At 45.2% G+C, this 12470-nt stretch overlaps 1 protein-coding gene across 7 annotated transcripts in view; it reads left to right on the top strand.

Annotated features, from left to right (window-relative positions):
• The window catches only part of Irag1 (inositol 1,4,5-triphosphate receptor associated 1), a 112531-nt gene that overhangs the window by 81308 nt on the left and 18753 nt on the right, over positions 1-12470 (top strand). For all 7 annotated transcript variants that reach the window (XM_006230047.5, XM_063262919.1, XM_063262927.1 and 4 more), the window contains 3 exons: positions 2449-2590; positions 10061-10110; positions 10589-10696. In XM_006230047.5, the coding sequence (XP_006230109.1) occupies positions 2449-2590; positions 10061-10110; positions 10589-10696 (300 nt within the window). The remainder of the gene's footprint in view (positions 1-2448; positions 2591-10060; positions 10111-10588; positions 10697-12470) is intronic.

Raw genomic sequence — 12470 nt, 5'->3', positions numbered from 1 at the left:
GCATCAGGCAGAGCACGCTTCAGGAAAAAGTGCTGCTTCATTTAATACACCGAGTAACTCTTGTAAAGTGGCTTCCATCCCCCGTCTCTGCCCCCAGTGAAGTTGAATATTCTCAGAAAGATATAGCTTCTAGATGGTGGAAATTCCCCCAAATTCCAAATGTTTTGAGTACCTCCATTGCGTCACAAATAGAAAACAACTAATTTTCTGTAACAAGACAGCCAAAATCCACTAAAAATGGGCAACCTTATCTCTGGTCCACATGTACTATAAGGTACATGTGGAACATAAATGACTTTATTTAGACTTGGGTCCTGTTGCCAAGATACGTCATTATGCATATGCAATATTCCCAAACCTGAGAAAATCCCAAACCTTTTCAGTGAGCATTCTGGGTCAGGGATACTGAAGCTGTTCTAGCATTCGTGAGTGGCAGAGCTGGGTGCTGGCCCAGGTCAGACTCCCCACCTTGGCCACTTAAAGCACATGGAGCCTCCACACAATGTTGCTGTGCCCACTGCTGGAGTTCCCCCAGGCTCTCTCTCTCTCTCATTCACACTGTGGCTCCTTAGAGAGCTCTCCAGGCTTGAGCATGCTGGGCTGTAAACCAGAGCTGCTTACGGTGTCTGCCTATGACTAACGGAGTTCATAAAAAGCACATAAATGTTACACAACACTGTTGTAACCATTCTTGTGCTGCTTGTGTGAGTGGATGTGCTGAGGGCACACCCGTAACCACTGCCTGTGGAATGAAAGGCAGCCAAGCCACCTGGCTGACCCACTCTTGTGTCTTTCTGGAGAAAGGGTGGCTGACTCAGCGTTGTGACCTAGGAATTAGTCCAGCGGGGGACAACACCACCAGAAGGATGCTAGGGAAGAGGCAGGTCTCAGTCCCACATGGTGGTGGGGACATTTCTAGGGAAATCCCTCTAGGATAGACAGAGCCTAAGCTGGGTCTTCTTACAGACCCTAGGGAGTATGGGAAAAGAAAAACACTACCTCCATTATGTAATCCTTCCAAATCTATTTCTAGTTCTTCATGTTATTAATTCTGTCTTTACTCTTCTTTTATTTATTTGTACTTGATTTTTATGTGTTTTTATTTATGTATGAGTGTTTTGCCTATGTGTATATATATGTACCACATGCACACCTGGTGCCAACAGAAGCCAGAAGAGGGCATCAGATCTCCTGGGACGGAGTTATAGACAGTTATGAACTGCCATGTGGGTGCTAGGAACTAAACCCGAGTCCCCTGGAAGAGCAGCCAGTGCTCTTAGCCACTGAGTCATATCTCCAACCCCTACTTATTTACTTTCAGGAAGAATTTAACTATGTAGTATAGTCTGGCCTCAAATTCATGGTGCTCTTGTCTCAACTACCTGGGCACTAAGGTACAGACATTCACCACCATACATGACTTGTATCTTTCTTAATGTGCCCCCCCCACCCTGCCTTCTGTCCCCCACCCTGCCTTGTGGTCTCCCATCCTACCTTGTACTCTCCCACCTTGCTTTGTAGACCCCTTCTCTGCTTCTGGTCCCCCACCCCGCCTTGTGCCACCCACCCTCATCATCTGTGTCTCAGCTTTTCCTTTCCTCCTAGCTTCCTCTGGACCGGCTTAGACATTTGCCCCCTGTAGCAGCTTAGACACTGGCTCCCTGTAGCAGCTTAGACACTTGCCCCTGTAGCAGCTTAGACACTTGCCCCTGTAGCAGCTTAGACATTTGCCCCCTGTAGCTCTCACTCCACAAGTCTCATTCACATCTGTGCTGTCTCTGCTCATGACTCGATCACCCCTCACTTTAACACGGTCAGTAATTCCTCTTTTTCTGCACAGTAAGTCAAGATTCCTTCATCTAGCACATTAAGTTCTTCAGGACCCAGCCCTAGAGCGCTTCTTCCCAGTAAACCCGCATGCTTGTTGGTCTTTTCTATGAAGCAAGAGTTCATATAAAAGTGCTATGCTGACTTGCAGATGCCCTTGTATATGCTCTGTGTCCCAGCATAATATGGAAAGGTGCCCACTTTCATTGTAAAGGATTGCTGTCTGGAGGATAAATCTTCTACTTATAAGTCTGTGAGGAACTGCCTCTGCCCTCCGGAAGCCTTGAAGTTCTCTGGCCTTGGGCCTTGTTCATCCTGCCCATGTCTATGTGCCTATACCCCACATTGGTGGCTTCAGGCCGGGTCCAGAAAGCCATTCCCATCTCTCTCTTCCAGAGTAAACCAATCCCTTCCTCCTCTCACTTTTTACAGCCTGTGGCTGTCTTTGCCCTCCCTGGAATGCCACCTCTTAGCCCAATGCCACAGGCAACAAACTCTCAGGACAGATCTGATCTCATCTGATGGGTCCTTGTGGCCTTTCTATTCTGTCTGAGCTCAGAGTAGTATAGCTGGTACCTTTCTTCGGTTTTCCCCATGCACCTGTGTCCTTGTTTCCTGCAGGAAAAGCGCATGTCAAAGGCCACGGAAGTGATGATGCAGTATGTGGAGAATCTGAAGAGAACGTACGAGAAGGACCATGCTGAGCTCATGGAATTTAAGAAACTCGCAAATCAGAATTCTAGTCGCAGCTGTGGGCCCTCTGGTAAGAACCAGGTTTCTGTTCTCATTGTGAGGTCAGGTCCCCCACGGTGTTCAGCTTGGGCCTCAGGGATCAGACAGCTTCAGAGGCTGTATCTGGGTGGTTAAAACCCCTTCACCTCTGCCCAGAGCCATTCACAGGGCCTTGACAGCAGCTGCTTCAGTGAGGATGGGGTCCTGGAATCAGAAACATAAAAGGTACCAAGGGTTTCCCAACTCCTGACAACTAACCAAATCGGCAGATGTCAAACATACTCTGTGACTGACTCCACACCCCTCGGGATTCCCCCTTTGGACTTCACAGGCTAAGAAATTGGCCTTATTCTAGAAAGCATGAAGGGTCCAAGACTTTCCATCAGGCAAACATGCCCATTGAAGTGGCTCACTCCAAGTGCAGTCCATCACTTACTTACATGACTGAGCGAATGGGCATCCCTAGTCCAAGCTGGCCTCAAACTCATAGTGTCCAGCAGAAATGCTTAAGCATTTCAATCAGGGGATATTTAATTTTCCCAGTCACCCAAAAGAGCAGAACCAGAAGACATTCCGTATCTGTGAGAACATTGCAACAGTCTGGGTCAGGGATGGAGTCCAGGCAGTGGGGCAGAATAAAGGCCTAAGTAAGGAAGCTATTCCTGCGACAAACAGCAGATGCATGGGTAAGATGCACACTTCAGTGATTCTCTTCTTAATGTTTTAGAAGTTCTATGCAAATTGGTGTAAGAAGACAGAAGGGCCCACCTGAGCATGCTCAAGAGAGTCAAGGATGGATATTTCCAGGGAGGTCACCTGGAAGTAAAAGGAGGAGAGAGAGAGGGAGGAGGAGGCAGAAGAAGAAGAGGAGGGAGAAGGGGAGGGAGAAGAGGATGAAGATGATGGTGGTGGTGATGAGGAGGAGGAGGAGGATGGGAGAGGGGAGCATGGGGAGGAGGGGGAGGAGGAGGGAGAAGAGGAGGAAGAAGAGGAGGGGGAGGAAGAAGAGGAGGGGGAGGAAGAAGAGGAGGAGGAAACAACAGTGGCTGTCAGTTTCGAGGTGGAGGAAGCAGTGTGTATAAGATATGGAGGGGGCGGGTGGGCAGAAGGAAACAACATGGGTGACACAGGTTGCAGTGCTGGAGTGATGCTGAGAGGTTGAACATAAGCCTTGGCACATCAAGACCACCTTCCAGGCCACAGTAACAACTATACCTTTGTCCTGTAGGAGCAGGGAGTCCGTGGGAAGCACCTCACAGGACATAGCCATATTTTGTTTGTGCTACTCTGACTTGAGCAAGCACAGCGTGTTTGCAGAGTCTCGATGCTGAAGTAGGGAAAGATGAGCTCAGAGGTTCTTGCTCAGTCCAGGAGGAAAATGACAGTGCATTGGACAGGAACCTCTCTCTGGGTGCTGCCAGGGCTGTGAGTCTGGTCCAGGAGGGTGCTAGCTGGAGCAAACAGCTTGTCACATCAGGAACTCCTGGGAATGCAAACATCCGTGTTACCAAGAACAGGAGGAGGGAAAGTAAAACAGACTGAAAACCTTTATAAACAGGAGCTTCCACAAGCTTCCTGGGGAATATCAGTGAGACTTGCCAGAGTCCAAAAGGCCATGTACACGTGCTCAGGGCTGGCCACTTCAGACCTCGGCAGCCAGGTTCCCCAGCCACCAGGCATCTGGGCCCCTAACAAACTGCTCTTGGCTACGAATGAGGAGTCGATTCCAAGAAAATCCTAGCATGTTAGTTTGGGTAATTATTTCTGTACAAGGTTCATGTCCCCTGCAAACCAATGTACCAGAATTTTGAGGATGAAGTGATTGTCATCACAGTTGGAATTTTATAATCCTAGCACCTGGGAGCCAAAGACAGGATTACTGTGAGTTTGAGGTCAGCCTGGGCTATAAAACCAGAACCTGTCTAAAACAAAACCCAAAATGCTCCATGGGATAATTGGTTACCCAGGGGTCTCATTCGTCCATTCTAAGATGCTTTTTTGAGCACTTTTGGTATTCCCCACATAACACCCCAGTCCTGGTGCTACAACAAAAGGAATCAGACTTCTTGGGCTGGGGAGATGGCTCAGTGGGAACCATGCTTGTCATGTAAGCATGAGGACCTGAGTTCAGATCCCTGGCTCCCCTGTGAAGAGCCGGATGCAGCCACACAGATCTGTTACTCTGAGTGCTGGGGAGGAAGAAATAGGTAGGTTCCCAGCGCTTGCTGACTAGCTGACTAGCTAGTCTAGTGAATTGGTGAACTCTGGGTTCAGTGAGAGGCTCTGTCTCAGAAAAAATGGTGGCGAGCAATAAAGGGAGATACTCTGGCTTCTAAATACATGTTCTCCCTCTCATACACGGCACATAGCCACACAGGCATGTACATACACCACACTCACACACAGAGAAATACAGCAAGCAAACTTCTGGGGTGAGACGGGCTCCGTAAAGTCCCATGATCCAGTCTGGGGGCTAGGAAAGTGCTAGCAAGACCAAAGGGTTTCAAGAACCAAGTCTTCCAAAGAATAATGGTTGGAGATATTTGGTCCCACTGTGGTTTTTCCAAGCTCTTTCTCCGCTGTGGTTGCCGCAGAGAGATGAGCTTCGGTGAATCTCAGTCAGTGGTTGTGTCTGTGTGATGTGCCGTGGCCATTCTCCCTTGAGCAATCTCTTAGAAGTATAAATACTAGCTGAAAGAGGGGGCACTATTTGTAGAGGGAAAGAGGACCGGTGGGCAAGGGACAGGGAAGGCATTCAGGTGGGCAGACATGAGCCAAGTAGAATGACATAAATGCGTGAAATGTTATAATAAAATATATTCTTTTGTTTTCTAATTCAAAATCCAATGAAAACATTACTAGATTAGAGAAAGTAAATATTTATAAATACATTATTTTCAAGTAATTCATTGACCTAGTCATTTAGTGGGTTATGCTAATGGTTGAGATTAGTCGTACACTGATTGCCAAACTTGGTCTCTCTTCTGAAATATATCTATAATTTTATAGACATCAATTGTTTTATCTCAGAGTTTTGATTCATAGTTGAACACCCTGTCATGCATCTGTTAAACATTAATACTTCTATTTTGTAAATTCTCTGATTATCCCAGCTGCAAGATCAGAAATGTATTTGAACTCTTCACATACAGAGATTTTCTTCTGGTTCTGCTTTTTGGGGTGACCAGAAAACTTAAAAATCCTTTATCCAAAATGCTTAAACTTCCTGCCTGACAAAATAAAACAAGACGTCTAAAAGAACAGCTGAGCCCACAAGAAGAGAATAGAAGCAGCCAGAATCAAGAAGAGAACTGAAACCACCCTGACCCCGTGGCTTGCAGGAGCCAGAGCCGCCCTGCTTATCTGGAACTGTTTGTCTTCAATATTATCTGAGAGCAGCCTTGAGTCCTGGTGCCAGAGGGGACAATGAGGTCTGTGTGCAAAGCTAAGACCTTCTAGGGACTGTGCCTTGAGATAGAATCTCTGCAAGGAATGAAAAGCCTCCCTCTCCAGCCGGCAGAGAAGCAAATACGGAAGCTTGCCCGTTTCACCCTGTACCCTGGGAGGAAACAAAATATTCTCTCCTTCCTCATAGAGAAAGTACATGAGCGACAGCCACAGTGGTGCGATCTGGGGAGAATGGGAAAGAACAGCAGGAGGAGGTCTCCAGGAGCTCAGTCAGCCGCTGCGGAAAGGCACACACTGCACCAGCATACACAGAATCCTCCATAGGGTCTGGACGAAGATGAGTTCACAGCCCAGATATACAATGGAATGGTCCACCGTGAACACAAATCGTTAGATCCACCAAATATAAGATCACATCTACGAACATCAGATAGTAAAGTAATCAGAATTTTAAAATCAGCAGAGACATGAAAAGGCAGATGGAAAACACAGGACTGAACAATAGTTATAACAGAACTAGAACTCCTGAAAACAAGAGGTCAGGCAGGGGTGAGGGAGACTTGGTGAGTGCGATTGCCATGGTAGAGGAGGTTTCTCAGTATTCTGAATTCCTCTCCCCTGTCTTATTTTTCATCCCCTGGAGCAGTCCTTACTAATGCTGCAGCCCTTTAATACTGTTCCCCATGTTATGGTGGCCCCCAACCAGAAGATTTATTGTTGCTATGTCACGACTGTAATTTGACTGTTATGAATCATAATGTAAATGTCTGACATGTAGGATATCTGATATGTGACCCCTTGAAAGGGTCGATTGTTCTCCAAAAGGGTCTTGATCCACAGGTCGAGAAAACATTCTCTAGAAGATACATCAGGCATTGTGGAGGGCTTTGGGGATGTGCCAAGTCACGTCTGGCCTGAACCCCATAAAAACTAGTGTGCACATGGCCTTGGTTTTCTTCCTCCACCCTTCCAGAATATTAACCTGTTCATCCTGACTGGAATGTTTGAGAGAGTTACCCAGAGTGCAGTCGAATGGATACAGTGATTAAAATGCGAAAGAAGGTGTTGGAGACACAGGGTATGAAGGAGAGTACAATCCATTTGCCACAGGGTCTGTAAGGGGAAAATTAGGCCCAGAAAATCTTCAAAGAAATAACCTAGCATCTCCCACAGCTAAAGAAAGACACAAATCACTGGATTCAGCGGCACAGTGAAGTCTATCAGGGGAAAAAAATACAATCCGCATGAAATGCAGATGTCAAAAAAGATAAAATGCAGAGTGAAGAAGCGGCCCGGTGGGTACAAACCCTGGCTGTGCAAACAGAGTTTGGATCCCCAGCACCCCCACAAAACTCAAACATGGTGGTTTGCACCTGTAACTCCAGCTCTGAGAATTGAAGACAGGCAAATCCCAGGACCTCTCTAACCAACCAGTCTAGCTGAAGGGGCGAGACCCAGCTTCCGTAAGAAGCCTTGCCTCAAAAAATAAGGTAGACAGAGGTAGGAAAAAATGCCCAGTGTTGACCTCTGCTCTGGCACACACACACACACACACACACACACACACACACACACACACACGCTTGGGTGAATACATCACAGACACAAAGAAAAGAAGAGAAAAGAAGAAAAGTAAAAGATAAGTGCAGATCTCAAAGCAATGAGAACATTAGAAATAGAAGGCAATTCTCAAGAGCAACAATAGCGCCTGAAAGCAGTGGTCTGACCCCTCAAAGAACTGAGGGGAATAGAAGGGTGGTCATTTAAGGCTTAGGGCTGGGGACGGCTGTAAGAAAGGGGGCTTTTCATAAGTCCCTGCTGAAAGGACAATTAAAGAATATACTAGGTTGGTGGTAGGGAATTGGATCTCAGACTGGCAGGATGCAAGATAGGACAGTGATCAAGGATGTTCATTAGCATGTGAGTGGAGCCAAATAAACATCCAATAAGCTGATTGGATGAGTAACACATAACTGGGGGTACGCAGGGTGACATGGTGACTAGCCCTCCAATTAAGGTTAGCGACAGTCATTGTTTTGAACTCTATTTAGGAAAAGCCTTGGGGATCTTGATTAATTTTAAATTTATTTTTGGTTGCGAGCCTAGCGTTTATCAGTAGAGCGATTTTTCTAGCCCTAATTTTAAATTTGAAGCCAACTGATATCAGAAGTTAGAACCATGTTTTAAAGATTAGAAGTAGTTTCTCAACAAATACGTAGAGTGAGAAAGAAATTAGAAAATAGTCAAGTACAAGAAGATAAGAATGGATTGATTTGCATTCTCCTACATCCTGACTACCAGTTGAACCAGCACCATTTGTTGAATATATTGTCTTTTTTCCACTGGGTGGTTTTGGCTTCTTTGTCAAAGATCAGGTGACCATGGGTGTGTGAGTTTATTTCTGGGTCTGGCTCTGCCAGCACCTGACCAATACAGATGCAGATGCTCATAGCCAACCATTGGACTGAGCATGGGGACCTCAATGGAAGAGTTATGGGAAAGACTAAAGGAGCTGAAGGGGTTTGCAACTCCTTGAGAAGAACAACAATATCAACCAACCAGACCTCCCAGAGCTCCCAGGGACTAAACCACCAACCAAAGAGTACACATGGAGGGACCCATGCTCCAGTTGCATATGTAGCAGAGGATTGCTTTGTTGGGCACCAGTGGGAGGAGAGGCCTTTGGGCCTGTGGACGCTCAATGCCCAGCACAGGCGGATGCTAGGGCAGTGAGGTGGGAGTGGTGGGTGGGGAGCACACTCATAGAAGCAGGGGGAGGGGGAATGGGATGGGGTGTCATGGAGGGGAAACAGGGGAAGGAAACAACATTTGAATGTAAATAAATAAAATAACCAATAAAAAATTGTTTTAAAAAAAAGTGGTGTGGTGAAACTCATAGAAATTTTCTTGTGTTGTTTCCTACTGTAGCTTATTTAGTCGAGTAACAAGTCAGGGTGAATAAAGTATAGAAAATGAGATGATACAAATAAATACAATTGTGTTAATGATCACAAGAAGTTAGAGACAGTGTGAAGCTGTTCGTTGACAGCTCCTCAGGTTAAAAATCAAAACAAAATGAACTATACAGCTACATGCTTGTCAAGGGCCATACTTAAAATATGGGGCTGTGGAGGACAGACTCCAGGATGTTGGTGAGACTGAACCAAACCCAACAGACCTTAAGGATACTTTTCTGATAATTTTGAACAAATCATGTTTGAAAATATATTCAGGGGCTGGGGATTATAGCTCAGTGGTAGAGCGCTTACCTAGGAAGCACAAGGCCCTGGGTTCGGTCCCCAGCGCCGAAAAAAAGAACCAAAAAAAAAAAAAAAAAAAAAAAAAGAAAATATATTCAAAGGGGTAAGGTTTATATATATATATATATTTTTTTTTTGGTTCTTTTTTTCGGTGCTGTGGACCGAACCCAGGGCCTTGCACTTCCTAGGCAAGCGCTCTACCACTGAGCTAAATCCCCAACCCTATATTTTTTAAAAATAAGAATACTTCTCATGTATCCCGTTGTTTTCTGCTAGTATTCTTATGCAGGTATAGTGTTGAGCACGGAATATAAATTGTATCATTTGATGTACATGATAGGGAGAAAAGTTCTTAAAGTGGTGGCTTCCTTTACCCCGAGTCATGGTGTAGGTTACACACTGAAATGACTTCTAAATAGTGAATTTTGATTCTTAACATCACATCTCCCTTGTTTAGGTCACCAACCATCCCCTCTGAGTGAGCATGGGATGAGTCTGAATGCTTGATGCTTGCCGAGTCCTGGTCACACACCATGCTAGGTGACCCCAGAGACACTTCAAACGAAGCCCAGAAATCCAAGATGGGGGCTTTCTGTGGTGTCTGGTGGAGTTAGAATAAATGTTTAGTCAAGACAGTCCCTTTGCTGCCGATGATTTTTGTAGAGGGTGAAGCATCAGACAATGAAGAGTTCCCCAGTGCCCAGCTCTCTGAGCCATTCCTGCAAGGCCATTTATGACCCATGCATAGCTTGGCTTACTATCTTCCTGTCTGTGTCCTGTTGGTCTCCAACCTGAAACTCACACCAATTTTCCTCTGTTGTTTCTTACTCTAGAAGACGGGGTTCCTCGCACGGCGCGATCTATGTCCCTCACGATGGGAAAGGTATGCATGGCTGAGGAACTTCTGGACTCCCAGAAGAAACATGTCAGAAGTTTTCATGGTCACCCAAGAGGTCATTCACTCTTGGACCTATGGGTACCAGCAGGGTATTCGGCTCTCACACTTGCTCACATGGCCTCGACACCCCATCTTTCTTACTCGGGTGTGGTCTTTCCAGTTCTTCGTTAACTTGAGTGAAATGATGTGTACGCTTTGGTTTTGCCATAGACAGTTTTTACTCACCATCTAGGATGCTACTCAGAGAATGGAGTCTCAAAGTGTTAAATGGGGCTGTGTTGAGAGATCACTCATGACTAACAGCTTTGATTCACTATTCCCACACTGCTTCCTAACATCATCGCCACCCCAAAACCAAATTACCTATTGAATGTTAGAAGTCAGCAAGCTTTCCTTATACCCTCAGAACCATGACTGTTGTTGTTCTCAAGACAGGAGGCCTGAATCACTTCTCTTCCCACAGAACATGCCCCGTCGGAGGGTCAGCGTTGCTGTGGTTCCCAAGTTTAATGCCCTGAACCTGCCTGGCCAAGCCCCCAGCTCATCACCCATGCCCTCTCTCCCAGCTCTGGTGAGTATGGTGTCACCTACCCTTTTCTACCTTTCCCTCTCATGACTACTATGGAGGGGTCGTAGATGGGGACAGGGTCAGCAGGAACAGGACATTTCCGGCATACAATATAGACAAAGGTACACAAACAACCCAACGTAGCCCTTCTGTGAAGCACAGATAGGCCAGGAAGTGTACCACATAAGCAGCTACCTGCTTGAACAAAGCTGTGATTCCTTAAGGAAGGCTTGCTTTTTAAAAAGCATCTTTGTCGGTACAGTGGTGTATCAGATATAGCTGAAGCAAAACTCTGATTACAGAATGGAGTTCATGAACTGGGTCTCACCCTGTCATAAATCACTACACCATTGTTTCTAACAATGAAACCCTAGAAGTAACCCACTGCTTATCAACAGGGGATTGGCAGCAACTGTAAATACCGCCATAAAGAATTTCTGTACAATTATCACCCATGGCTTATTAAGAAGGAATAGCAGCTTCTATATAAAATAAACACATGTATTGGAGTATATGTAATATAATTCTGTTTTGTATTTTTAAAAAATGTACTTTTAAAAATAGAAAATCATGAAAGAAATCTTTTGAAATTTAATAATTGTTCTAGGTTCATTTCGGTTGTATTAAAATATCTTCACAAAAGTAAAGTTAGGGGGAAAAGGTTTATTTGGCTTGCTATTTCAGGCTAGCATCTGTCATTAAAGGCAGGAACTCAGCCTTTGTGTCCGCAGACCAGAAGTGGGTCTTCCTACACCCACAGTGGGCTGGGCCTTCTTACATCAGTTAGAAATCTCCCCACAGGCATGACCACAGGCCAAGCTGATCTAGACAATTCCTCAACTGAGGCTGTCTTCCCAGGTGACTCTAAGCTGTGGCAAGTTGATAATTAAAAATTAGTCATCACAATAATGGTTATTTCTGGACAATGATAAAACAAATCATTTAAATTTTTTTATTTTTACGTATTTCTATAGGGTATAAAAAGAAAGTCAAAGAAAAATGTCTATTGCATTCTAGATGAAGACAATTTCAGTATATAAGAAAATCTTTCCACACCTAAAGTCTTTGTGAATCTAGTGAGTTCTCTCTAAAACGTAAACACCTTCCTCCAATGACTTCCCTAATCATAGTGGATTCTAGCACAGCTGTACAGACAGAGGTTCAGTGTGTAAGAAACGGGTCAAATCAAGCTTGAAAGTTCCATGCACCCATAGCTAGCAATCACTGTTAAGTTTCTTTTACCTTGTAAGTATTTTGTCTGAGAAATGAACTTAAACTCCCAAATCACCAATGCAAAGAAACATGAAGGTCCTGGCGCAATGGCTCAGCAGTTAAGAGCACTGGCTACTCTTCCAAAGGACCCAGCTTCAATTGCCAGTACCCACATGGCAGCTCACAACCATCTGTATCTCTAGTCCCAGGGAGGACCCAGTAGCCTGATATGGCCTCCAAGTTCAATACAAGTTCATGGTGCATAGACATACATTCAGGCAAACATTCATACACATGACATTTTCTTTGAAGAGTCTAGAAAAGGCTAGTTAGCAACAGATCTTTTCATAGATACATGGTTTCTGAATGTATACCTTTACATGAGCGGTTGACAATGAGAACTACACTTTAAAGTCACAAAGGTTGCATTGAAACCACTCTGATCACGGGTCCCACCCCAGAATTCTGGAATGGATCAGTACGGTTTACCCTACTGTGGGTGATTTTAGCAGGGGCACAGAGTAGAAAGCCTATGCTTTGACCATACTCACTGCAGGGGATCAGC

Source organism: Rattus norvegicus, chromosome 1 (assembly GCF_036323735.1).
Source record: "Rattus norvegicus strain BN/NHsdMcwi chromosome 1, GRCr8, whole genome shotgun sequence".
Classification (NCBI taxonomy): domain Eukaryota; kingdom Metazoa; phylum Chordata; class Mammalia; order Rodentia; family Muridae; genus Rattus; species Rattus norvegicus.
The sequence above is the reverse complement of the archived record's forward strand: the minus strand, read 5'-3'. Positions and strand labels throughout refer to the sequence as shown.